The 26,676-nt window shown below is 35.7% G+C and overlaps 2 protein-coding genes across 5 annotated transcripts in view; one reads left to right on the top strand and one right to left on the bottom strand.

Annotated features, from left to right (window-relative positions):
* The window catches only part of LOC127845905 (uncharacterized), a 147,212-nt gene that overhangs the window by 58,104 nt on the left and 62,432 nt on the right, over positions 1-26,676 (top strand). The gene's annotated exons all lie outside the window — the stretch shown is intronic.
* LOC127844155 (endonuclease/exonuclease/phosphatase family domain-containing protein 1-like) overlaps positions 5,536-26,676 on the bottom strand; it is a 29,073-nt gene continuing 7,932 nt past the window's right edge. For 3 of the 4 annotated variants that reach the window (XM_052374170.1, XM_052374173.1, XM_052374172.1), the window contains exons 3-9: positions 26,595-26,646; positions 19,988-20,095; positions 16,612-16,737; positions 13,134-13,269; positions 9,923-9,976; positions 7,923-8,063; positions 5,536-7,060 (exon numbers count right to left, since the gene is read on the bottom strand). In XM_052374170.1, coding sequence (XP_052230130.1) covers positions 6,882-7,060; positions 7,923-8,063; positions 9,923-9,976; positions 13,134-13,269; positions 16,612-16,737; positions 19,988-20,095; positions 26,595-26,646 — 796 coding nt within the window. In that variant the 3' untranslated portion in view covers positions 5,536-6,881. The remainder of the gene's footprint in view (positions 7,061-7,922; positions 8,064-9,922; positions 9,977-13,133; positions 13,270-16,611; positions 16,738-19,987; positions 20,096-26,594; positions 26,647-26,676) is intronic. The other variant, XM_052374174.1, reaches the window with a different exon arrangement.

Genomic DNA, 26,676 nt, shown 5'->3' on the forward strand with positions numbered 1-26,676 from the left:
TCAGCGATAAATACGACGACAGCGAAAAAAAGGATAAGGATGATGACGATAATGATGGTGGTGGTAGTTGTCGTGATGATGGTGGTGGTGATGATGGTGGTGGTGATGATGATCATGCTGCTGATGATTATGCTGCAGCTACTGCTGATGATGATGATGAAATGATGTTGGTGCTGCTGATGAGGATGATAAAGATGAGGATACAGATGATGATGATGCTGATAATGATGGTGGTGGTGGTGATGATGATCATGCTGCTGAAGATAATGCTACTGCTGCTGATGATGATGAAATGATGTTGCTGCTGCTGATGAGGATGATAAGGATGAGGATATAGATGATGCTGATAATGATTGGGATGAGGATAATAATGCTGCTGCTGATTATGATGACGATTAACCAAGGAGTATTCAATAATTGTTTTTCTTTTATGCTTTCCGGTGGTTTATCTTTGAAATAAAACTGGTACATGTATTCTACTGTTTCAAACAGTGAAAATTAACAGTGAAAAATATCAATATTTTTCACTGTTTTACTGTGCAATGACATCATTTTTTCGACAAAATGACATCATAAAACAAGCGATATTATCCAATCAGACTCTTTTACAATGTAAATAAACGGTGAAAAAAGCATACAATAAAAATCACATTTGTTGGATTCGATGGAATATAGATTTTAATTCACTCGTGATCATAGAAAATATATTTTTGGTTGCGCCACTTGTGAACATATTATTTTATATGATCACTCGTTAAACAAGGGCTGTTTGCAAAACATGCATGCCCCCCATATGGGCTGTCAGTTGTAGTAGAAGCCATTGTGTGAATACGTTTTTTGGCAATGTGACCTTGACCTTTGACCTAGTGACCTGAAAATCATTAGGGTTCATTTGCGAGTCATGATCAATATACCTATGAAGTTTCATGATCCTAGGCATAAGCATTCTTGAGTTATCATCCGGAAACCATGTTACTATTTCGGGTCACCGTGACCTTGACCTTTGACCTAGTGACCTCAAAATCAATAGGGGTCATCTTCGAGACATGATCAATGTACCTATGAAGTTTAATGATCCTAGGCCTAAGCGTTTTTGAGTTATCATCCGGAAACTATCTGGTTGACGGATATACGGGCATATGGACTGACATACAGACCGACATATTCAAAACAATATACCGGCTCTTCTTCGAAGGGGGGCATAATAAAATCGATATCCCATCGAATCCAACAAATATCCTCTATATATTACAGGCAACCTTTGAGAATTTGTTCATAAAAATATGTATTAATACAATTCGATATACACGTGTTTTACGACAAGGGAGAGCAACCAATAAATAGAAATTGCAGATACTAAAATTTTATATTGAAGTTCGCAAGGCGTATGATATCCATGATGAAAATGACACAGTATTATTGTGAATGTATATAGTAGGATGATGCTTGCCGTGAATGATGTGTTTTAAAGAGATGAACATTATCCACTTTGACCTGGTTAGAATACTGAAGGAGAAAGTTCGCAATAAATAAATGTGTCTATAAGAAACATCAAACAAGGGCTGTTTGTAAAACATGCATGACCCCCATATGGACTCTCAGTTGTAGTGACAGCCATTTTGTAAATATGTTTTTTGTCACTGTGACCTTGACCTTTGACCTAGTGACCTGAAAATCAATAGGGGTCATCTGCGAGTCATGATCAATGTACCTATGAAGTTTCATGATCCTAGCCATGTGCTTTCTTGAGTTATCATCGGGAAACCATTTTACTATTTCGGATCACTGTGACCTTGACCTTTGACCTAGTGACCTGAAAATCAATAGGGGTCATCTGCCAGTCATGATCAATGTACCTATCAAGTTTCATGATCCTAGGCATAAGCGTTCTAGAGTTATCATCCAGAAACCATTTTACTATTTCGGATCACTGTGACCTTGACCTTTGACCTAGTGACCTGAAAATCAATAGGGGTCATTTGCTAGTCATGAACAATCTACCTATCAAGTTTCATGATCCTAGGCATAAGCGTTCTAGAGTTATCACCCGGAAACCATTTTACTATTTCGGGTCACCGTGACCTTTGACCTAGTGACCTGAAAATCTATAGGGGTCATCTGCTAGTCATGATCAATCTACCTATCAAGTTTCATGATCCTAGGCATAAGCGTTCTTGAATTATCATCCGGAAACCATTTTACTATTTCGGGTCACAGTGATCTTGACCTTTGACCTAGTGACCTCAAAATCAATAGGGGTCATCTGCGAGTCATGATCAATGTACCTATGAAGTTTCATGATCCTAGGCCTCGTTCTTGAGTTATCATCCGGAAACAACCTGGTGGACCGACCGACCGACATGTGCAAAGCAATATACCCCCTCTTCTTCGAAGGGGGGCATAATAATGTTAGTATAATACTACAAAAAAAGCTTTTAGGACTATTTACAAATACTTGAAAAATGGTCATTAATATCAAAAAAGTAAGTTGTTTACATTATTTAGTATTAGTCTTTATTTAAATAAATAATAACATTTGCGTTTAATAGAAACTAATAAGCATACATTGCCAACATAATATAGTGTCACAAAAGACACACATTTATATATTACACGATTTAGAAACAAGAGTTCCGCGGTCGGAGATGACCGCATTGAAGCCGGATTTTTGATTTAAATGACAGGAAAGTACCTTTCGTGTTTTTGTCAATGCAATACTTAAATTACTGAAATATTGTTCAAAGGTCAAAATGAAATGTAAGTACTTTTCAAGGCATGAGCAAACCTTGTGTTATGTTTTGAATGCATGCATATACATGAACAACAATAACATTTAAGGTCACAAATATGAACTTGAATTGACAATTAGGAAAGTTTAATCTCAATTTTTTTAGAATGAATGACCTTGAAATGACCAGTGGTCATCTAAGTGTGCTTGCAAACCTTCATGTCAAGTTTGAAGACTCTATGTCCAAGCATACCAAAGTTATAACAATTTTAACATTTTAACATTTAAGGTCACAGTGACCTTGACCTTCAAATGAATGACATTGAAATGACCAGTGGTCATCTTCTAGTACTGGCCAATCTTTATTTCAAGTTTGAAGACTCTAGGTACAAGCATACCAAAGTTATAACATGAAATAAGAACTTTAACATTTTTACATTCAAGGTCACAGTGACCTTGACCCTCAAATGAATGACCTTGAAATGTCCAGTGGTTACTTACTAGTTCTGGCCAACCTTCATGTCAAGTTTCAAGACTCTAGGTCCAAGCATACCAAAGTTATAACAACTTTAACATTTTTACATTCAAGGTCACAGTGACCTTGACCTTCAAATGAATGACCTTGAAATGTCCAGTGGTTACTTACTAGTTCTGGCCAACCTTCATGTCAAGTTTCAAGACTCTAGGTCCAAGCATACCAAAGTTATAACAACTTTAACATTTTTATATTGAAGGTCACAGTGACCTTCACCTTCAAATGAATGACCTTGAAATGACCAGTGGTCATCTGTTAATCCTGGCCAACCTTCATGTCAAGTTTGAAGACTCTAGGTCCAAGCATACCAAAGTTATACCATGAAATAAGAACTTTAACATTTTTACATTCAAGGTCACAGTGACCTTGACCTTCAAATGAATGACCTTGAAATGACCAGTGGTTACTAACTAGTTATGGCCAACCTTCATGTCAAGTTTCAAGACTCTAGGTCCAAGCATACCAAAGTTATAACAACTTTAACATTTTTTATATTGAAGGTCACAGTGACCTTGACCTTCAAATGAATGACCTTGAAATGACCAGTGGTCATCTGTTAATCCTGGCCAACCTTCATGTCAAGTTTGAAGACTCTAGGTCCAAGCATACCAAAGTTATACCATGAAATAAGAACTTTAACATTTTCGAGCACGCCGCCACCCCGCCCGCCCGCCCCCCCGCCCGCCCGACAACATCAATCTATAAGCCGAGATTTTTTCGAAAAAAATCCGGCTAATTAAAATTAAAAAGTGTTTTGGCAAATTGGTTTCGTACACTGTTGTATTTTATGACACATAAAAAAGTTTCATGTAACATAATAAACTATGCATTAATATGAGGCAATTTTGTTTTATGAAATTAGCTGTAAACTAAACTTGTTCAAGACAGTATAATGAACATTTATTCTTCCTCATCAATACAACATTTATCAAATGCAATAAGAAATTAGTATAAGGAAAACATGTATACTGAGCAGTCGAGATCAAGAAGACAAAAGGTGGGTCCATACATGAAGTAGTGTACGTAGTATACCCACAGTATTTTCTTGAATAAAAGACAAGTAACAATATTTTGCAATTTACACTGTCCTTACAAACATTTTCAGTAGGAACAATACGCTGACATTATAAGACTCAATTAAATATAATGCAAACTAATTCTGTTTTACATGTAAGGTGTCAGATGGATTAAAATACACGCTTACATCACCTAAGACTGCGTGGAATCTACCTACACCTACAAAAAACAGCGGAAATTCTTCATACAATTTAAGTTATGTAAGCGGAATTATTTAATTAACTTACAGTGACTTTGACTTTTATCTAGTTTTCCCAAGCTACGTCTACACGTAAGCTAACAATTTATACAATTTAGGAACAATACCCTAATGCAAAAGCGGTGAGCTAACAATTCATACAATTTAGGAACACTACCCTAATATAAAAGCGGTGAGCTAACAATTCATACAATTTAGGAACAATACCCTAATATAAAAGCGGTGAGCTAACAATTCATACAATTTAGGAACAATACCCTAATATAAAAGCGGTGTTACTAAGTGTAGTTTGTCTAATTTTAATAATAGTGACATAGACTTTAACCCAACTGGCTCGAAATGGAATCCAGGTAGGGTATGTAAGCTGGGTATACACTTCCACAAATCTTCAGCACATTATCTCAATCCAATCATAAGTAATTGATCAAAGAACATAAACTGTTGCTGCTTATTCTCAAGTTTTAGATGCATAAATATTGACCTATAATGAATGGCCCCTAATTTACTTCTGAAGACTGAAATTTAATAAAAGCAAGAGAAACTGTCGTCCCTTATTAGCGCTCGTAGACTTCATAAGACTCATCTGGGGCAATCCTATACGCACATGTATTGAATACATATTTTTCCAAATCACAGCTCAAGTATGTTTATATGAAGTCACTTTCTAAATGCAGGACACATTCTGTTAGGCATATATATGTAGCATTGTCCCAGTATTATCTATATCAAACTCTAATTTTTATTTAGCAATAACAAACAATAGCAAAATACAACTACATTATTGAAAATAATATTATCTTAAAGTCCTACGGTACATACTAATAATAAACACCTTAAAAATGCATTCTACTTGTTCTACTTGAATGTTAATGAACCCAAATAAAATAAGTTTATCCCGATACATACTTTTGGCTATTGCTAGACGCTCATTTAATACTAATGTTAATATTGTTCAAAATACAACAATGAATACAATTAATTTAAACAGACAAAAAACATGGTAGTCTATGAAATATTCCCAAATGAAACAGAACATTTCATTTTAATCTATAACAAATTCATACAGGGAACTATATACATATTATTACATATTTCAATAAGACATAATATCATTTATAAATATTAAATACACAGGATCAAATAAATGTTGACAATTATGCATTTAACGGGTGCTTCTTAAAAATTTGCATTTTCCGCTCTACACTGCACTGCATAAAATTGAAACTTCACAATGCACAATCGAAAAATGCTATCATAAAATATTTTGATCATTAAATTATTAAAATGAAGCAAGTAATAATACAAACTGGTGAAATTCAGCAGAAATGCAATATTAAAGTTAAAACAACAAAACCTTATCAAATTTTGATAATATAATAAATATAATTTGTTTTGTGTATTCAAACATATCAACACAATCTAAATGGTTTTGTAAGCTACATTGAAATAAGAATTATACAAAATATTTCTGACATTAAAGCAAAACTTATAACAATTATAATTATCGTATACATTCATGTGCAAGTAATTAAAGATGGTTTATTTGTTCATATGTTGTGAAAAGAGCGTTTTACTATAACAATGAACACACAAACTACTTGAAAACAAATGTGGCATTCACTATTTTCCACATTCCCAAGAATGGTGAAATTCAGCAGAAATGCTATATCAAAGTTAAAACAACAAAACGTTATCAAATTTTGATAATATAATAAATATAATTTGTTTTGTGTATTCAAACATATTAACACAATCTAATCGGTATTGTAAGCTATATTGAAATAAGAATTATACAAAATATTTCTGACATTAAAGCAAAACTTTTAAGAATTATAATTAGCGGTAGACATTCACGTGTAAGTAATAAAATATGGTTTATTGGTTCATATGTTGTGAATTGAGAGTTTTACTATAACAATGAACACATAATCTACTTAAAAACAAATGTTGCATTCACTATTTTCCACATTCACAAGAATGGTACACCTAATGTGAAATCAGCAGTACATCAAAACATAAAATAACATCAACATCTCAAAACTTCACGTACCATAACATGTTGAACAAATTTGCTAAATAAATTGTTAACATTTGACCAAGAGAATATTTCTGATATTAAAACACAAAAATGTTCAATCGCTTGTTAATTTTGTCTTATAAGTTTATTATTGGCTTCCATTTTAAAGTAGTTTAAATGGCGATTTTCACAGCAATAACATAATGAAAAGTGTGGAATATTTTCACTGTTTACTGTTTGAAGAATTGCATCACCAATTCGATATCAATGATGTCTGTCACATAACCAGAGTAACATGTGTAATATTCTAATATTTTACAAAACATCAGTCAGTCAGTACAAATTTAATAACCTCTGGTCCGATTTTAAGGTCTCCAGTGTCAAGGTCACGGCCCGTGTAGAACTGGGCCCACACTGGACAGTGGTCACTCACAACCCCGCCCCACGTCCAGCCCTTAGGGATCCAGGGACTGGACAGGCCCTCTCTCACGACGTCACATTGACCTGTACAGGGGAATAAAATATATTACCATTAAAACGGTCTAAAACAACATTATCGTATACTACTGATAATCATATGCGCAGATTTTAAATCGGAAATGAACAAACATTAACAAATTATCTCCATATGATAAGCTTTTCAACAATTAGTTTGCATATTTACTGTTGGATTGTTTGCGGAAATAATGGCATCAACATAATTAAAACATCCATGGTTTGACAATATGATACATTTATGTTCATTTGAGAATCAGGAACAAGAACTTATTGATAACATTTTCATTGATAAACATACTTAATTCAATCGATATTATTCACCTATATATCAATGGTAAGCAAAGTTTAAATAAGCAAATTCATTGAATTGATATCCCCAGCCATTATGCTTCTGGACACAAAAGTAATATATCTGAGACTCAAAAAAGGAATTTTTTCAGATAAAAAGGGCCATAACTCCATTATTAAAAGATGGTGTACAATGCCATTTGGCGTGCATCATCCTTTTATCCATATACATACTCATTCAATGAAATCCGCAAAGCACTTCCAAGATATGGCTCCGGACGGACGGACGAAAGGACGGACGGACAACACCAAAACAATATCCCTCCGCCTATGGCGGGGTATATTAAACATCAACTGATGGAAATCTTCAATACAAATCTTTTACAATACACAAAGCTTTGGATCAGCAAAATCAAACACAATATAACAACAATATCAACAAGCACATTTTTTAATTGATATCCCCCGCCAAAGATAAACTTTGAGATGGACGGACAGATGGACGGATGGACAGAGAGACTGACGAACAACGCCAATTCTATATCCCTCCGCCTTTGGCGGGGGATAAAATAATTCTTACCAGTGAACACTTGTTTTGTCTGTTTAGATATCCAGATGTTATCGTATGTCTTGCTGCCTTTTTTGTTGGCGTCGCTTATGTTTGTGAAGACACCGTCGGCAATACAATTGTGATAGCCTAGATTTCGAAGATCATCAAAATCTAAAATAAACAAAAACATCATTCTTTTAATATAAGACACCTTATATGAAACATATCTAATTGAATTTTTGAATGCACATTGTTTTTGACAGATTTCAAACTTAATTCAGAACAACTTTTAGTAAAGTGACGTACTTCAAGAATAAGAGGTAATTCCAACTATCTATGGAGTAGCCTCCCTTATATGTTATAACTGTTGCCAGATTATTTTTGCATATAGCTAGCAACACTACATTATGAAAAACACTGTAGCTACAGAAAAACAATACATCATGGAAAAGGGAGAAGATAGACCTCCTGGAAGCCGCCAGGCCGAAGAACATCATCTCCACCAGGACCAACACCACCATCCATACATGTACCAGACTGGAGAGACAGCACAAGTTGGAGGAGATATAAGGAAGTTGAACTGTCATAAAATCAGCGAATAATGATGGATTAATTCTAGGCAGAAGCGATTGGCTTCCAGCAAGTTACTGCTGCACTTGGGACATAAGCAAGAGGATGCAGCCCACACCCAAATGGCTACCAGCAAAAACACTACATAACATTGAAACAAAGAAGAAAAAGAAACTAGGGCCAACACTACATAACATTGAAACAAAGAAGAAAAAGAAACTAGGGCCAACACTACATAACATTGAAACAAAGAAGAAAAAGAAACTAGGGCCAACACTACATAACATTGAAACAAAGAAGAAAAAGAAACTAGGGCCAACACTACATATCATTGAAACACAGAAGAAAAAGAAACTAGGGCCAACACTACATAACATTGAAACAAAGAAGAAAAAGAAACTAGGGCCAACACTACATAACATTGAAACAAAGAAGAAAAAGAAACTAGGGCCAACACTACATATCATTGAAACAAAGAAGAAAAAGAAACTAGGGCCAACACTACATAACATTGAAACAAAGAAGAAAAAAAAACTAGGGCCAACACTACATATCATTGAAACAAAGAAGAAAAAGAAACTAGGGCCAACACTACATAACATTGAAACAAAGAAGAAAAAGAAACTAGGGCCAACACTACATAACATTGAAACAAAGAAGAAAAAGAAACTAGGGCCAACTGCAGCTAAACAAGAGCAGAAAAAGCAAAAGCACAAGAAGAGCACACATACACAAAAAGGAATGTCAAGCCACGCATAGGAGAAGCCAAACAGGTCTACCTAAAGACACTCGTAAAAGAAACATTACAGAAAAGAAAGCATGCAACAAAAAAACCAAGGGCCTGTACTCTATCACCAAGAGAATAGCAGGTAAATATGTCAAATCAGAGACGCCAGTAATGGACAAGATATGAGGAGTGATAGCAGACAACGAAGTGCAGAAGAAGAGATGGATCGAGCCATTCCAGGAGCAGGACCTGACAGCCAATAACTCTAACGGCTTACGTCTAGACCAGTGTGGAGTTACTCTACACACCTTTCAGCATGATATCATATCATAACTGACAGTGACCTTGACCTTTGACCTTGTGACCCCAATTTAAATACGGGTAATACACTGTCCAAGGCCAATGCACACAGGAAGTATCAAGCCAATCAGTCAATTCGTTTAGGGAGTTATTGACGGGAAATGAATTTTACACTTAGTGTGATAGTGACCTTGACCTTTCACCTAGTGACCCCAATTTCAATATGGGTCATCTACTGTCAAGGCCGATGCACATATGAAGTATCAAGCCAATCGGTCCATTCATTGACGAGTTATTGATCGGAAACGAACTGGTCCTCCGACAGACAGACCGACCACATCTAGAAAACAATATAACCCTTCTTCTTTGAAGGGGGCACATCATATTATTTATTAATTTTCTTTAGTTCCATAATAAAAATCAAGCGACTAACCGTTGGTATCTGGAGACAGGTTAAAGTCACCAAGCAGTATAATATCATTTTCCCCTGCAATGACAGAAGGAAATTTAAATATTGTAGTTGTATGAATATTTACAAGTTATATTTGTCAGGCCAGCTAGCTTGGTTGGTAGAGAACAGGACTACTAACCCGAGGATCGACAGTGCGTTTCCCGGCCAGCTCACATAACTTGTGTTGAAACTAGTCTTTAAATCCTTTAAACTGCCAATCTTTCCTTCCGGAGCTTCACGTAAGGTAGCTGTCAGTTAATGGCTAAATGGTGTGCACTTAGTACTGATAAAGCAGCAAATCCATGAAATGCAAATTAAAGGATATGTTTATGTAGTAATATGGAATGGAATATTCAACGTATAATCTGTGCAACTGTTATTGTTTGTTAAGCATTAATTTTAGCCTGATTTTAGTGGAATAAAAATATTCAACAGATGTTGTTTATATATGAAACAAGGGCTGTTTGTATAACATGCATGCCCCCCCATATGGGCTGTCAGTTGTAGTGGCAGCCATTGTGTGAAAACGTTTTTTTTTTCACTGTGACCTTGACCTTTGATCTAGTGACCTGAAAATCAATAGTGGTCATCTGCCAGTTATGATCAATGTACCTAGGAAGTTTCATGATCCTAAGCCTAATTATTCTTGAGTTATCATCAGGAAACTCACTTTGAACTTGACCTTTGACCTAGTGACCTGAAAATTAATAGGGGTCATCTGCCAGTCATGATCAATGTACCTATAAAGATTCATGATCCTAGCCGTAAGAATACTTGAGTTATCATCCGGAAACCATTTTACTGTTTTGAGTCACTATGACCTTGACCTTTGACCTAGTGACCTAAAAATCAATAGGGGTCATCTGCCAGTCATGATCAATGTACCTATGAAGATTCATGATCCTAGACGTAAGCATTCTTGAGTTATCTTCAGCAACCCAATGTACTGTTTCGAGTCACTGTGACCTTGACCTTTGACCTAGTGACCTGAAAATCAATAGGAATCATCTGCCAGTCAATTGTAGTGGCAGTTTACCTATGAAGTTTCATGATCCTAAGCGTAAGCATTCTTGATTTATCATCTGGAAACTATTAACTGTTTCGAGTCACTGTGACATTGACCTTTCACCTAGTGACCTGAAAATCAATAGGGTCATTTGCCAGTCATGATCAATGTACCTATGAAGTTTCATGATCCTAGGCTTAAGCATTCTTGAGTTATCATCCGGAAACCATTTTACTATTTCGAGTCACTATGACCTTGAACTTGGACCCAGTGACCTGAAAATCAATAGGGGTCATCTGCCGGTCATGATCAATGTACTTATGAAGTTTCATGATCCTTGGCGTAAGCATTCTTGAGTCATCATCCAGAAACCATCTGGTGGTAGGACCGACCGACGGACCGACCGACATGTGCAAAACAATATACTCCCTCTTCTTCGAAGGGGGGCATAAAAAGAAGAGGCAGAATTCAGAAAGTTGGATGTGGGATGTAGTAATTGTTGAGGAGAGGTAAGGGCAATATGTTTGGTCCGGGTCTATAACTCTGGTGAACTGAATATTGTTTCGCCTCAAACAAAACGCCTCATAAGGCCACAACTAAAATATTGTTGGTTTGCCCTTTACTGACCCTAAATTTTACAGGTGAGTAGGTAGGTAGGAAAATTATTTTATTTTATCTGAGAAATAATATTTATAATACACTAATAGTCTATTAATATTTAAAACACTGTTATTAAAGCACTGTTGCAGTGTACGAAGCCCTATGTAGCTTAACATTATCTTGTTTGCTGTTTCTTGCATATATTAATATCAAATGCATGCTTGTGTGTTATAACATCAAATAAGTGTTCATTATATAATATTAATTGCTCAAATGCATTTGTCATTATTTAAGTGCCAGACAGCTTTTATTTTTAATTTCAACCTTTCCCTTAAATTGGGCTTAATTAGCATGCAACAAGCATTGAAGGAGTGTAGAAAGACAGCCCAAAGCCTTTAATGGAAAAATTCAGACATGGCGAAAGACTGTCACATTTTACAGGCCAGACTTGCCTACCAGGAGAAACAATTCACAGGCCAGTTGAAATTATGAGTACATACATACAACTCAGAGGGAAAATAGCTGGGAGTTGTATTATTGCAACTAACATAAGCATGAAAACTTGATTTGGAGAAATAAATTAAGGGTGTTAGTTTCAGTTTGTGGATATATTAACGCTTTAAACATATATAGTGTTGTCGATGTTTTTTTGTTTTTTTTAAATCATAGTTTATTTACAGGTCCTACCGGCCTCTTCACGAGGTCTTTGAGGTCCGACCTTTTGTGTTGTCCATGTATTTAGCTAAGAGACATTAATATATTAAATAAGTTTACCTTTACATATCCATTTCACTAACATGCCATTACAGTAAACTGTTTAGAGTGGCAAACATAATAAAGCAGAATATGCACATTAATCTGATTAAACACAGATCCACTTGCATATAAATCAAATCATGTTTGTCTTTTATTTTGCATTTTCGAACGATAATCCTGTAACTGTAAGATGTATTTTTCTTTGCGAGTAGACTGCATTCCACTTTTCAAACACTTGTTCTGTGACATTCAGTTCATACATTTCCAAAAAAAAAGAGTTTTATTTGTATCTAAAACGTATGCTCTATCGTAGAATGACACGCTCTTTTCATTAATCCATACTAATTATATGATGTCCGTCGTAAATGCGATAGTCATTTGTCCTCGCTGAGCATCGTTATTTCTATTAATTGTCCGCCATCTTGGATCACGTTAACAACATGTGTGCAACGAACGTAAACTCGTATATGTCCGACTACTTTCGCGAACCAATAGTTAAGTATGATGTCGTTCAGCCATTTTCACGGAACACCGCCGATCGCGATGCTGGTTATAGACGCTTGCATTACTGTCTATTCTGGGGCATATGAAATTCCAACCATCGGAGCGACCTAGATCGGTCAGGGGCGATAATAATGGACAGGGATATAAATACGCGCACAAATAAATAGTGCAGTCGGCTCTTTTATGATCGGCGAAAAAAATGAAAATAAAAAAAATATGTTTTCAAAAATCGCAATAATTTTTTTGGGGTCGGGGGGTAAAAAGTGGGTCGGTTGGTAAAGGGCAAACAAACTTAATTTTAATTTAGGCCTAAAAATTGCTCTATACCTGGCAGAGCGGTCCTAATGGCCTCTATAAGGTTGGGGATATTGTCAATCTCTGCCTGCAGTCGACCGATGTCCTCATTCTCCAGACCGGTTGCCTTCAGATGTACACTTACAAGTGCGCAGTCAAAACCGCTGATCTGTTGAATTATTTTATACCATATTATTTTTAGATTTCATTGTAAAAGTTTCTACCACGTAATAGACCGTTCCAGAATTTAGTCATCACCCAATTATCTCCCCTGAATACTCTCTGCGGGCCGCCATAACACTACTGCCTAACAACCGGTAACATATATAAGAGAGCACCGATTATTCAACGGATGAATTTCTTTCTTTTTGTAAAACTTGTTTGTTTGTCATGCAAATTATTTGAAATAAAGTTTTTCTGCTAGAGGAGATGTTAAGCTAGTGTTATAACAGAAAAATGTTTGAAAAACGTGCATTTTTTAGGTATTTGTCTAGGAAAATAAACACGTTGACACTTAAAAAAAAAAAAACTTTAATTAAATTTAATGCAATATTTATCATTTGATTATTTGCATCAATCTTAAAATCGCGTAATCCTTTGCATTCCAGTGTTGAATTGCCTGTTTGTTCTGCATAATCCGATTATCTCGTTTTGATCAGATATTATCCAGACTTAACTAACAACATGGTGTCATCCCGGGGTGTCATAAATCACACTGGGTGGAAGATGACAGTCTGGTCATTTAACACAATTGATGATGCCACCATGTCTTCTCTTTCTGGTAGTATTAAGCAGTCATTTGGTTTAATAATTTACCTCCGACATACTTAACAGTTGCGTACATTAGATATGTTACATATTGTACAAATTAAAAGTTATGTCCAATATAGAATATCAGAAATTGTACACCGTAAAGATACTAGCCCGTTTAATCCCTGGTTTCATTTATGAAAAAAAAAATTTAATAATTATAAAATTTACCTAAAAACATAACATTTAACGTATTGAGCGGGTATCGGTTAATTAAAACTACGTCATTTCGTATGAAGATTTAATGTTACGGCAATGCACGAACTATATCATAAAACAAGAAATTACATTTGACACCAACAGGGGTAAATATTGTTTAAAAAAAAATATATTTATATAGGTATATGTGTGCTAAAATGTTAGATATTTGTCACTCATTCTCACTAGTAACGAGTTTTCAATATACATGAATACACAGTTTTTTGCATCATGTAACATTGTGTTTTTCAGTTGTATGTTAATATTCCTCAATAGCGTCATTCTCTGTACAAAACCCATCAAATTAAAATTACATGTAAATACCGTCATGCACTTCGCTTTTAATAGGGCTTTGTAGTACGTTCATTTTCAATGCAACCCTTACACCTTCTATCACTCATGTGTTTATCACACTAGCGTACTCATGCCATTCATAATTATATTTTTATAAATAGATGTATTATTATTGTAATTTATTGAAGCTTTTCTGCAAAAAATAAGACGGCTTATGCATAGAGCTCTTTGTTGTGTCAAATTGTCGGTCTTTTAGTCTTCAGATAATCTTTACTTTGATGCTAATGACGCGTTTTTTAAGATGCCAATAAATGTATTAATAATTTCGTTTGGCACTAAATAATATATTTTTGAAATATTATTTAGGTTTTTTTTATGGAGTTTCGTTTCGATTAATTGACTAAACAAGCGTCGTTATCAATATGTTTTGCGTTACTGCAAAAACCTATAAAATACATTTTTTTTTTAGGATTTTTAGCTTCATAGCTGATGAATGATTCCAAAGATGAAAATCTACTCAACTAGATATATTCACTTTATCTTCATCTTCCATATAATCTCCTAAAAGATCGTCAAGATCAATATCACTCTCCCAAAAGTTCGGTTTTTTGTACGTTACATAATTCCAGCTCACAAAAATAAATTAAAATCCAAACAACAATTTGTTTATATCTGATTTCAGTTAGAACAAGAAAAATAATGGAAGGCGTATCAAAAATACCTAGTTAATACAATATGTTATGATTTTAGAGTATAGAGTTTTACCCATTTCAAACAATTAGCATTAATTTATTGCGCGAGAATCTTTAATAAGTATAACCTGCTTGATGTTGCGGCTATTAAAATCAACACAACAATACATGCGTGAATTGTTTATAACAAGTTATAAGTAAAATGTCTAATCAAAATAATATGAGCGACTGAACCGGCAAATTTTCGCCGATGATAACCACTTGTTTACACATACACACACACACACACACACGCACACACACACAAAACAAACACACAAGAGCATTATATGTTTTTTATTTGTAACAATCAATCTTATCTTCAAACAATCAATTTTACAACAAAAAATGTGATAATCGCCTGAAAATAATTAATTAAGTAATTTATTTATCCGACATCGGCGAAGCGGGTATTCGCTACGTCTTTGGCTTTTGGAATCGCTGACTCGCAGAAGTTGGCAGTAGTGTAATGGCGGACAGTCACGTGACTGACGATATGGCGGCGGTCAATTTATTGATTCTGGAACGGTCTATAACGCAATCAGTTTACCAGGGACCCTGACAAATCATCATGCCCATAGGATGCAGCAAAATTTAAATCAAAACAGTTCTTTGCCTCAAATAAAAAGTATTTTTGACTTAGAAATACAAATGGAAATAGGTCAGTCATTTCATTGTATCATATCACTTGAATATTTTCAAGTTGAGTCATTTTGTAGTTGATTTTGTCATTTTGTCATTTAAGAATGTGAGAGTCATTTTGTAGTGGAGCAAGCTATTCTGTAGTTGTCCTAGTAATAATGTAGTTGAGTTAGTAATTTTGTCGTTATGTAGGTCATTTTGTAGCTAAGTAAGTCATTTTGAAGATGAGCTAGTCATGTTGTAAAATGAGTGAGTTAATGTTTTGTTGTGTAAGACATTGTGTAATGAAGTTAGTCATTTTCATTTGCGGTTAAGAAAGTCATTTTGTATTATAGTTAGTCAATTTTCATTGAGCTATTCATGTTTTACTTGAACTTTATGTTGAAGTTGAGAAAAACAAATACAGTTGAGAAAGTCATGTTGTAGTAAAGTTGGTCATTTTGTAATTCAGTTAGTAATTTTATAGTATAGTTAGACATTTGTAAATGAGTTAGTCATTTTGTAGTTGAGTTAGTAATTTTGTAGCTTAGTAAGCATTTAGTTCAGTAAATCAGTTTGCAGTTAACGTAGCAAAGTTGTAGTCAAGCTCTAGTCAGTTTGTAGTTAAATAAGTCATTTGTAAAAGCCAAATAAAGATCTCCCCAGCCTGGGGACGTTCTTAAGATCCCCTCCAAAGATACCAAGAACTGGTTCTATCCAGGAAAATGACTCAAAAGCAATAAAACTAAACTAAACAGGTTTAAACTAAAGTAACATGAAACTCTTCGACCATAAACAACTAAACACTACAAGTTACGATGAAAGATGGTGAACATTTTCATAGAAGACTACACAACCTTGAATGTAGCAATGAAAGGTCTTCGGGTGAAGGGTTTCTGTTTCTTGTCCATGGCCAGGAGGGTTGAGCTTACTAGGGCAACGCCCTGCATTTCATCATACAGGAATCCATTGTACTCGTTACTCTAAGGAGAGAACAAAAAGAACAACAAAGAAATATAAATTAAGACAGGTAAAGTACATGTAAATCAGACAAGTGGGCCTGAAAGGCCCAGGGTCGCTGACCTGATATACAAAGGAACTGACCTGTTCTGTGCAGCCAAAGACAAATGTTCTGACCAAGTTTCATGAAGATTGAACTATGCATGTGACTTTTAGAGTAGAAAACAATGTTTTACTATAGCCATATAAAGAAGCATTCCCCGCCTCGCTCACCGTGGCGGACATGTTTTACAACCAAACGGAAATATTTTTAAACTCGTCAAAGATGTTATTGTGAAATATTTTTTAAAAAGAGCACCGCGTAACGGGTGCCACGCTCGACTGCGGGTCCAGTTTTGAACAAGGGCTGTTTGTAAAACATGCATGCCCCCCATATGGGCTCTACGTTGTAGTGACAGCCATTGTGTGAATATGTTTTTTGTCACTGTGACCTTGACCTTTGATCCAGTGACCTGAAAATCAATAGGGTTCATCTGCGAGTCCTGATCAATCTATCTATCAAGTTTCATGATCCTAGGCATAAGCATTCTTCAGTTATCATCTGGAAACCATTTTACTATTTCGGGTCACCGTGACCTTGACCGTTGACCTAGTGACCTGAAAATCAATAGGGGTCATCTGCGAGTCATTATCAATCTACCTATTAAGTTTCATGATCCTAGGCATGAGCGTTAGTGAGTTATCATCCGGAAACCATTTTACTATTTCGGGTCACCGAGACCTTGATCTTTGACCTAGTGACCTGAAAATCAATAGGGGTCATCTGCCAGTCATTACCAATCTACCTATGAAGTTTCATGATTCTAGGCATAAGCGTTCTTGAGTTATCATCCGGAAACCATTTTACTATTTCGGGTCACCGTGACCTTGACCTTTGACCTAGTGACCTGAAAATCAATAGGGGTCATCTGTGAGTCCTGATCAATCTACCTATCAAGTTTCATGATTGTAGGCATAAGCGTTCTTGAGTTATCATCCGGAAACCATTTTACTATTTCGGGTCACCGTGACCTTGACCTTTGACCTAGTGACCTCAAAATCAATAGGGGTCATCTTCGAGTCATGATCAATGTTCCTATGAAGTTTCATGATCCTAGGCCCAAGCGTTCTTGAGTTATCATCCGGAAACCACCTGGTGGACCGACCGACCGACAGACCGACCGACATGAGCAAAGCAATATACCCCCTCTTCTTCGAAGGGGGGCATAATAAATGAAAGCTTGTCAGATTTTTTTGATTTTTTTTTAAAAGTCACAGTGACCTTGACCTAGTGACCCAAAAATGGGTGCGGCATGTAGAACTCATCAATGTGCAGCTACATATGAAGTTTCAAAGTTGTAGGTTGAAGCACTTTGATTTTAGAGCCAATGTTCAAAACCTTGACAAAATGTTAAATTTTTAGCACGACACGGACGATGAGCTGGCTATGACAATACCTTGGGTTTTCTCCGAAATTATCCGAGCTAAAAAACTGAGGAAATTACATTTCACGTGGCTTTTGTTTTTCTCTGTTATCAAAGTGCCATCCATTATCCAAGTATCGCCATGACCAGCATGCTTTTGTAGACTACATGTTCATGAACTGATGTTATGTCAATTAAATAACAGTATTCTCTTAGTCCTATAAGCCTTCAAAATTTAATTTTGCTTCGATTTGTAAGGATCAGTAGTATCAAGCGCAAATATAATGTTCCAAGATCAAAGGTGAAGGTAAAATACAATGCTACATGTTTTCCAAACAAATTGTATGCCCCATAACTTTGTCCAGCATAAACTGATTTTCAAATAATTAAAATAAAAAAATAAAAAATGCCCCGCCCCCTGGTGCCCATGCTTTTCAACAGACTGGAGCCATTTCCTAACTCATCCAAGATATCATTACAACAAATGTTCTGAACAAATCAATAAAGACTAGACTATGAATGTGACTTTAAAAATAAAAGTGTTAACAACGTTTTACTATTACCATATAAGGATAAATGCTGCACCCTCTAGTGGCCATGTTTTTTAACCAACCGTAACCATTTTAAAACTCATCCAAGATATCATTAAGACAAATATTCTGACCAAGTGTCATATAGATCAGACAATAAATGTGGCCTTTAAAGTGTTTTATTGTGAAAAACCTTCTGACCAAGTTTCAGAAAGATCTGACAATAAATGTGGCTTCTAGAGTGTTAACAAGGTTTTACTAAAGACATTAACAGAAAAATATCCCATCCCCTGCCAGCCATACATGTATTTTTCAACCAACCGGATCCATTTTCGAACTCATCAAAGATATCATTGGAACAAAATTTAATGTTCTGACCAAGTTTCATCACAATTTGACAATAAATGTGATTTGAAGAGTGTTTACAAAGTTTTACTAAAATGACTAGGAAAAATGCCCCGCCCCTGTTATTCAACCAACCAGAACCATTTTCGATGTCGTCCAAGTTATCATTGAGACAAATATTCTGACCAAGTTTGATAAAGATCAGACAATAAATGTGGCCTCTAGAGTGTAAACAAGGTTTAACTAAAGCCATATAAGGAAAAATGCCCTGCCTAGCGGCCATATTTTTCAACCAACTGTAACCATTTTCAAACTCGTCCAACATATAATTGGGATAAATCTTCTGACCAATTTTCATGAAGATCGGACAATAAATGTGGTCTCTAGAGTGTTATCAAGGTTAAACTATAGCCAAATAAGTAAAAATGCATCGCCACCTGGCAGCCACGTTTTTCAACCAACCGGAACCATTTTCAAACTCATCCAAGATACCATTGGGACAAATCTTCTGAAAAAGTTTCATGAAGATCGGACAATAAATGGGACATTTAGAGTGTTAACAAGGAAAATGTTTACGACACACACCGCAGGACTGACAAAAGGTAAACACAAAAGCTTACCATTGAACATGTTGTCATCAGGTGAGTCAAAAACAGTGAAACTAATTTAAAGAAATTGTTGTACTAATTACATTGTGTAAAGAACAAAAGCACAACGAAACAAGAGGGCCTGATAGGCCAAACATTGCTCAACTGTTATACAAAGGAACTGACCTGTTCTGTGCAGCCCAAGATATCCTTGAACAAATGTTCTGACCAAGTGTCATGAAAAGTGAACTTAAAATGAAACTTTTTGAGTGCTTACCTGGTTTTACAGAGCCAGTTTTGCATGACTTGGCGCGTGAACCATGCATAGATATGTTAAACCTAACTCACCATGTACATGCGACCCGTTGACTCTGAAATGACACACCTCCATTTGCCACGATGACCCGCCCATTTCTGGTTGTTAGGCAGGGTGGGTGTGTTGAGCTCATCGCAAATCTGTGGAAAATGTAAACTAGAGTGTGTCATAATAGTGCTGAAGAATACATCCCCCGCCTGACACCATATGTAATAATATGTACAATGATGCTATAAAACATTATATAAACTGGGTAAACATTTTTTTATATAAAGTAAACAAGGGACAAAATTGTCACAAAACCAGGTTTTCAATTTGAAACAAGGGCTGTTTGTAAAACATGCATGTCCCCCATATGGGCTGTCATTTGTAGTGGCAGCCATTGTGTGAATATGTTTTTTGTCACTGTGACCTTGACCTTTGAACTAGTGAACTGAAAATTAATAGGGGTCATCTGCCAGTCATGATCAATGTACCTATGAAGTCTCATGATCCTAGGTGTAAGCATTCTTGGTTTATCATCCGGAAACCATTTCTATTTCGAGTCACTGTGACCTTGACCTTTGACCTAGTGACCTGAAAATCAATAGGGTCATCTGCGAGTCATGATCAATGTACCTATGCAGTTTCATGATCCTAGACCTAAGCGTTCTTGAGTTATCATCCGGAAACCATCTGGTGGACGGTCGGACCAACCTACGGACATGTGCAAAACAATATACCCCCTCTTCTTCGAAGGGAGGCATAAAAAGTCTGAAAAAGGGAGACAACTCAAACTGAACTGATTTTTTATAATTAACCCCCTTTGTTTAAAAAAACAATCTATTTTTAGTCGTAGCGACCTTGACCTTGGAGATACTGACGTAATTCTTTCGTGCTACACACCGTTCAATGATAGGGAACAAATGTGCCAAATGATTTTAAACTTTCACAATGAATGACATAGTTATGACCTGGACAAGCTCATTTATGGCCATTTTTGACCTTTTAACTCAAAGTGAATCATTGGCCTTGGAGATATTGACGTAATCCTAATTCTACCGTCTAATGATGGTGAACAGATGTGCCAAATGATTTTAAAATCTCACAATGAACGAATGAACAATGAAGTTATGGCCCGGACAAGCTTGTTCCGCCCACCTGCCAGCCCGCCTGCCCGCCGATATTCGCCAATCTAATAACCAGTTTTTTCCTTTGGAAAACCTGGTTAACAATTTGAAAAGGGGGAATAATTTTAATGTAATTTTTAAATGTAGAAGGATACAAGGAACGACTGCGCATCATACGGAACAATGCCTGCAACTTTGAATGTTGCATGTTAAAAAGAGTACTTAAGTAGAACACTGCCTTTCAAGCAAGTTGTGGCTATGGGACGACAGACAGACAGACGATCGTCCCTGGTTATTCCAGTATACCCTCATTACCTTGCACAAAAATGTACCACACATTGTTAACCATGTATTTTTGTATCCTTTCTTCATACCCTCATTTAAACAAGAATATCAGTGAAACTAATGGATGCTCCCCGATGATGCGCTTTGTCAATCTATGTGTTAATAACCACCTAAATAAATCTATTGTTAGCCTCGGTGACCTTGACCCCAGTGACCTCAAACCTTATCAAAAGGTTGAGGTTTATGCCAGGTACTTACATGCCAAATATGAAAGAGATCAGTAAAGTAACAAAAGCATGATGGAAAATCTATTATTAGCCTCCATGACCTTGACCTTGACGCCAGTGACCACGAACCTAATTAAAAGGTAGAGGTCCATGCAAGGTACCTACATGCAAAATATGAAATAGATCGGTAAAGTTTTTAAAGGTGCTATGAGAAACTGTTACAAAAGCGTGATGGAAAATCTATTATTAGCCTCTGTGACCTTGAGCACAGTGACCTCAAACCTCATCAAAAGGTAGAGGTCCATGCAAGGTACCTACATGCCAAATATGCAAGAGATCAGTAAAGTAACAAAACCATGACGGAAAATATATTATCAGCCTCGGTGACCTTGACCTTGACCCCAGTGACCTCAAACGTCATCAAAAGGTAGAGGTCCATGCAAGGTATGTACATGCCAAATATGAAAGAGATCAGAAAAGAATTGAAGCGGCTATGTGAAACTGTAAAAAATGTGTGACGGAAATATCTATTATTAGCCTCGGTGACCTTGACCTTGACCCCTGTTACTTAAAACCTCATCAAAAGGTAGAGGTCCATGCAAGGTACGTACATGCCAAATATGAAAGAGATCAGAAAAGTATTGAAGGTGCTATGAGAAACTGTAACAAAAGTGTGATGGAAAAATCTATTATTAGCCTTGGTGACCTTGACCTTGACCCCAGTTACCTCAAACCTCATCAAAAGGTAGTGTTCTATGCAAGGTACCTACATGCCAAATATGAAAGCGATCGATGGAGAATTGAAGGTGCTACATGTATGAGAAACTGTAACAAAAGTGTGACAGAAAAATCTATTATTAGCCTCGGTGACCTTGACCTTGACCCCAGTGACCTCAAACCTCATCAAAAGGTAGAGGTCCATGGAAAGTACTTACATGCCAAATATGAAAGAGATCGGTAAAGTATTGAAGGTGCAATGAGAAACTGTAACAAAAGTGTGACGGAAGGAAGGAAGGAAGTAAGGAACTACAAACTGGCAACTATATGCTCCACCGAAAATATATCGGGGAACATAAAGATATCATCCCATCCAAACCAGTGTGTGTTTTGTTATTGTGTTCAAATTTACATGTAGTTTCGGTATTCGGCCCATTCCCAATGGAACAAGAGATGTGTTTGTCAGAAACACAATGCCCTCTAATGCGCCGCTTTTTTTTACCTTTGACCTTGAAGGATAACCTTGACCTTTCACCACTCAAAATGTGCAGCTCCATGAGATACACATGCATGTCAAATATCAAGTTGCTTTGTGCAATATTTCAAAAGTTATTGTAAAACTTTACTGTAAGGTTAAAGTTTTGGGACATCATTTTTTTACCTTTGACCTTGAAGGATGACCTTTACCTTGACCTTTCACCATGGAACAAGAGATGTGTTTGTCAGAAACACAATGCCCTCTAATGCGCCGCTTTTTTTTACCTTTGACCTTGAAGGATTACCTTGACCTTTCACCACTCAAAATGTGCAGCTCCATGAGATACACACGCATGGCAAATATCAAGTTGCTATGTTCAATATTTCAAAAAATATTGCAAAACTTTACTGTTAGGTTAAGGTTTTGGGACAGAATGACAGAAAGAAAGACAGGCCAAAAACAATTTACCCCCGATCTATCGATCCGGGGGCATACAAAAGTTTTTTTCCCAAATGGGTCCCAAAATCTTCCATTCAAAGGTTTCCCCCTCCCCCCAAAAAAGAAAATCTAAACATTTAGTTCCAATCCAGCTCTATCATTTAAACCTTAGTAAAAAAAGTATTGAAACCACTTTTATTCTCCACTTTGAAGCATTTGTAAGCAAATCAACAACACTAATTTCCCAATTTAAGTCAAAACGCACGATTTTTCCCAATCCAGAGAGACCCGGACCCATTCCTAAAATGGTAATAAAACACTGCAAACTATTTATTGTATTACAACCTTGTTGAAAATAATTATCACCAATAACATAGTCTTGATAGTAACATTATAATAATTTTCATCACATCATTTGATGTTTTTTTTGTGGAGCCATTTTCCCATCAAAAGACACTAAATATTTTCATAAAATAAAGTGAACATGACCATTTAACAACAAGGCCAGAAAAACCTTCTTCCCAAGGGGCCTCTTTTTCTTCCACTGAACCAAAAAGGCCCTTTCCCCTACAAAGTTGGTGTTTTGAACATGTAACAAGCTAACATACATGAACAGCTAACAACAATGTGTCACCTCAACAACAGAAATATGAGTCACTGATTTGTCACTTCAACAACAGAAATATGAGTCACTGATTGCTCAAGATATTTCGTAGTATCTGACTACAGAATCAAGGGTTTTAGCACTCATAACTAAACCTTTGACCGTGAATGTAGAGATTGGATCTACATATTACTCTTATTGTTGTTATTCAATAAAAGTGTGACCCCATCATTTTACATTAAGTGTTTATGATATAAACATAAATGTAAGGCAGAAACATTTTCAAACAAGAAGTAAATGAAAATATCAGAAAAATTGTAGAGGGACTGAATTATAGATGTATACCACCAACCAAATACAGCGAAACTATGAAATGTGTCTAAAATAACTTGGGTTCAAATATTCATTGATGTTAGCGCCAAAGTCTTGGCATTTAGTTGATCTGGTTTGATTTTGAACTGAACAAGAGATGTGTTCGTCAGAAACACAATGCCCCCTATTGCGCCGCTTTAAAATATAATTTTTTTATTTTGTTTGACCTTTGACCTTGAAGGATGACCTTGACCTTGAACTTCCACCACTCAAAATGTGCAGCTTCATGAGAACGCCGCTTTGAAATTGTTTAGTTATTATTTTTTGTTTTTACCTTTGACCTTAAAGGTTGACCTTGACCTTGAACTTCCACCACTCAAAATGTGCAGCTTCATGAGATACATATGCATGCCAAATATCAAGTTTCTATCTTTAATAATGCGAAAGTTATGGCCAACGTTAAAGTTTTTTTTCGGACGGACGGACAGACTGACATACTCACACACATAAAAATGCCTCACTTTGTGCCAATATATGGCTTTAAATGCCAACAGATTTAATAGTGTACACGTTTTAGCTCTCAATACGTGCTGAAGGGTGACATTTTGTATGGTATAAAACTGGGTTATACCCATATATGTACAAGTTATTGACCAGGCTGTATACCAACAATTCTTCAAAAAGGAGACAATGAAAACTGAAAAAATGAAGGAATTTTGAGGCTTGTAGAAAAGTCAAATATCATTAAAGCATTTGAACATATAGTAAAAACTTACTTGTTATTGGCATTCTTATATTTTTTTAATTGTAGCAGTTGTTTGTTTTTCTTGTTTGGGGGAAAGGTGGCAGTTCCTGTCAGAGGGGGGATTTTATGAAGAAAGGATAATTATTTTTAAGATGAATTATTACATGTTTATAAATTATATTCTACTGTAAAATAAAACATTAACTACATACCAGGGCTCAACATTAACCTAAAAACCAACTTGATCTGCCGGGCAAGTACTTAGAAAATATTCTTGCCCTGAACGTAAAGCCACTTGCCCAAATATGAAAAATCACATTAACTATTAACCTCATATTTTTTTGATAAAGATCAAAATGATACACCACAAAACCTTTCTTGTATTTTAGCACATTTAACAAAATGATTACAGCAATTAAAGTCTAATTAACGTCTAAATGTAGATTTGTGCAAATTTTTGATTATTAATGAAATAATTAGCCATTCCAACTCATTTTTCCATTTTGGTAAAAAGTTGCGTTTTCGCTTCAATTCGTACTTTTTGGTACTTTCCGATGATTTTTCTGCGCATTTTTCATTTGCACACTTCCAGTTAATTGTAAAGCCAAAGCTAAATAAACTAGACATTTCTTGTCTGCTAACAGTACTGTAAACAACACGTGGAAATGCTTGCGCACCATGTGTAGTTAGTTCAAACTTCCGCAAACAACAATCCCCAAGGTAAATTCGTGCATTAGGCAAATTGTTCGTGATTATTTGTACTATTTAACCAGAGAAACACACATTTTTCTTTGTTCTTTTTTGCACTTGCCCGCTCGGAAAACTAGATTATAAAATAATATAATAATTGCCCAGACCGAACTTTAACTTGCCAGGGACAATCAAACAACCGTTAATGTTGAGCCTGCAATCATTAACTACAAAAGCTCTGTATGTAATGCCCAAACTCGATTAGATTAAAATAGCTTGGATTGCTTACAAAATTGCCTATGCCCTCAGGGGTTTTTCAGCACTGTCTGGCCCTCCGGAAAACGGAAGCACTCCCAAAACCGAAATTATTTAAAAAAAATCCCAATTTAAAAAAAAATAAAAAAAAATTTTTTTTTTAAGAATGAAGTGTCTTATAACTTGTGTGACTAACCAGTGTTTGTTTTGGTCAAAAATATCTGCTATAAGGTTTTGACTGTACAGTTCTTATCTCAGAGTGTAACTGTAACTGAAAAACCAAACTGCAGTACTTGAATAAACATTGAACATGCCAAATATTGCATATGTTTCTATAAAGAAGACAAAATAGCAAAAAAAAATAAAAAATTATTTGTTAAACCACTGAATTATTTAAGCATGATAAATTCACAATTTTTTCCCTAATGAGCCGTTTCATCGAAGCGAAAATTCCCAAAATGGCTAATTTTGTCGATAAAAAATTCTCAATTTGGTCAGACTCCTTTTCCCAAGAAAGGCAGACAAAACCCTGGTCCTCTAACTTGAGTACATATACAGTTCATTTGTTGTTGTTTTTAGTTTACATTGAGAGTGAATTTTAAGGTCATTAAGGGGCACAAACACATTTTGACCAGGGGAGCCAGGTTAAATTTCTGCCCAAAATTAATCTCTAAAAATCACCAAGGCAATGTTATATTTCACATTTTTAAGAAATTATTCCCTGAATCAAATGCAGATACACCATACCATAAAGATTCAATATCAGGGTGCTTTGTTACCTTTTGCAAGGCCTCCTTGTCTGCAAGTTCTTGTACAGCTATAATGCTCAATCTGTCAATAATTACAACACAAATGCAATGA

The sequence above is a fragment of the Dreissena polymorpha genome, chromosome 9, assembly GCF_020536995.1.
Source record: "Dreissena polymorpha isolate Duluth1 chromosome 9, UMN_Dpol_1.0, whole genome shotgun sequence".
Taxonomy (NCBI): Eukaryota; Metazoa; Mollusca; class Bivalvia; order Myida; family Dreissenidae; genus Dreissena; species Dreissena polymorpha.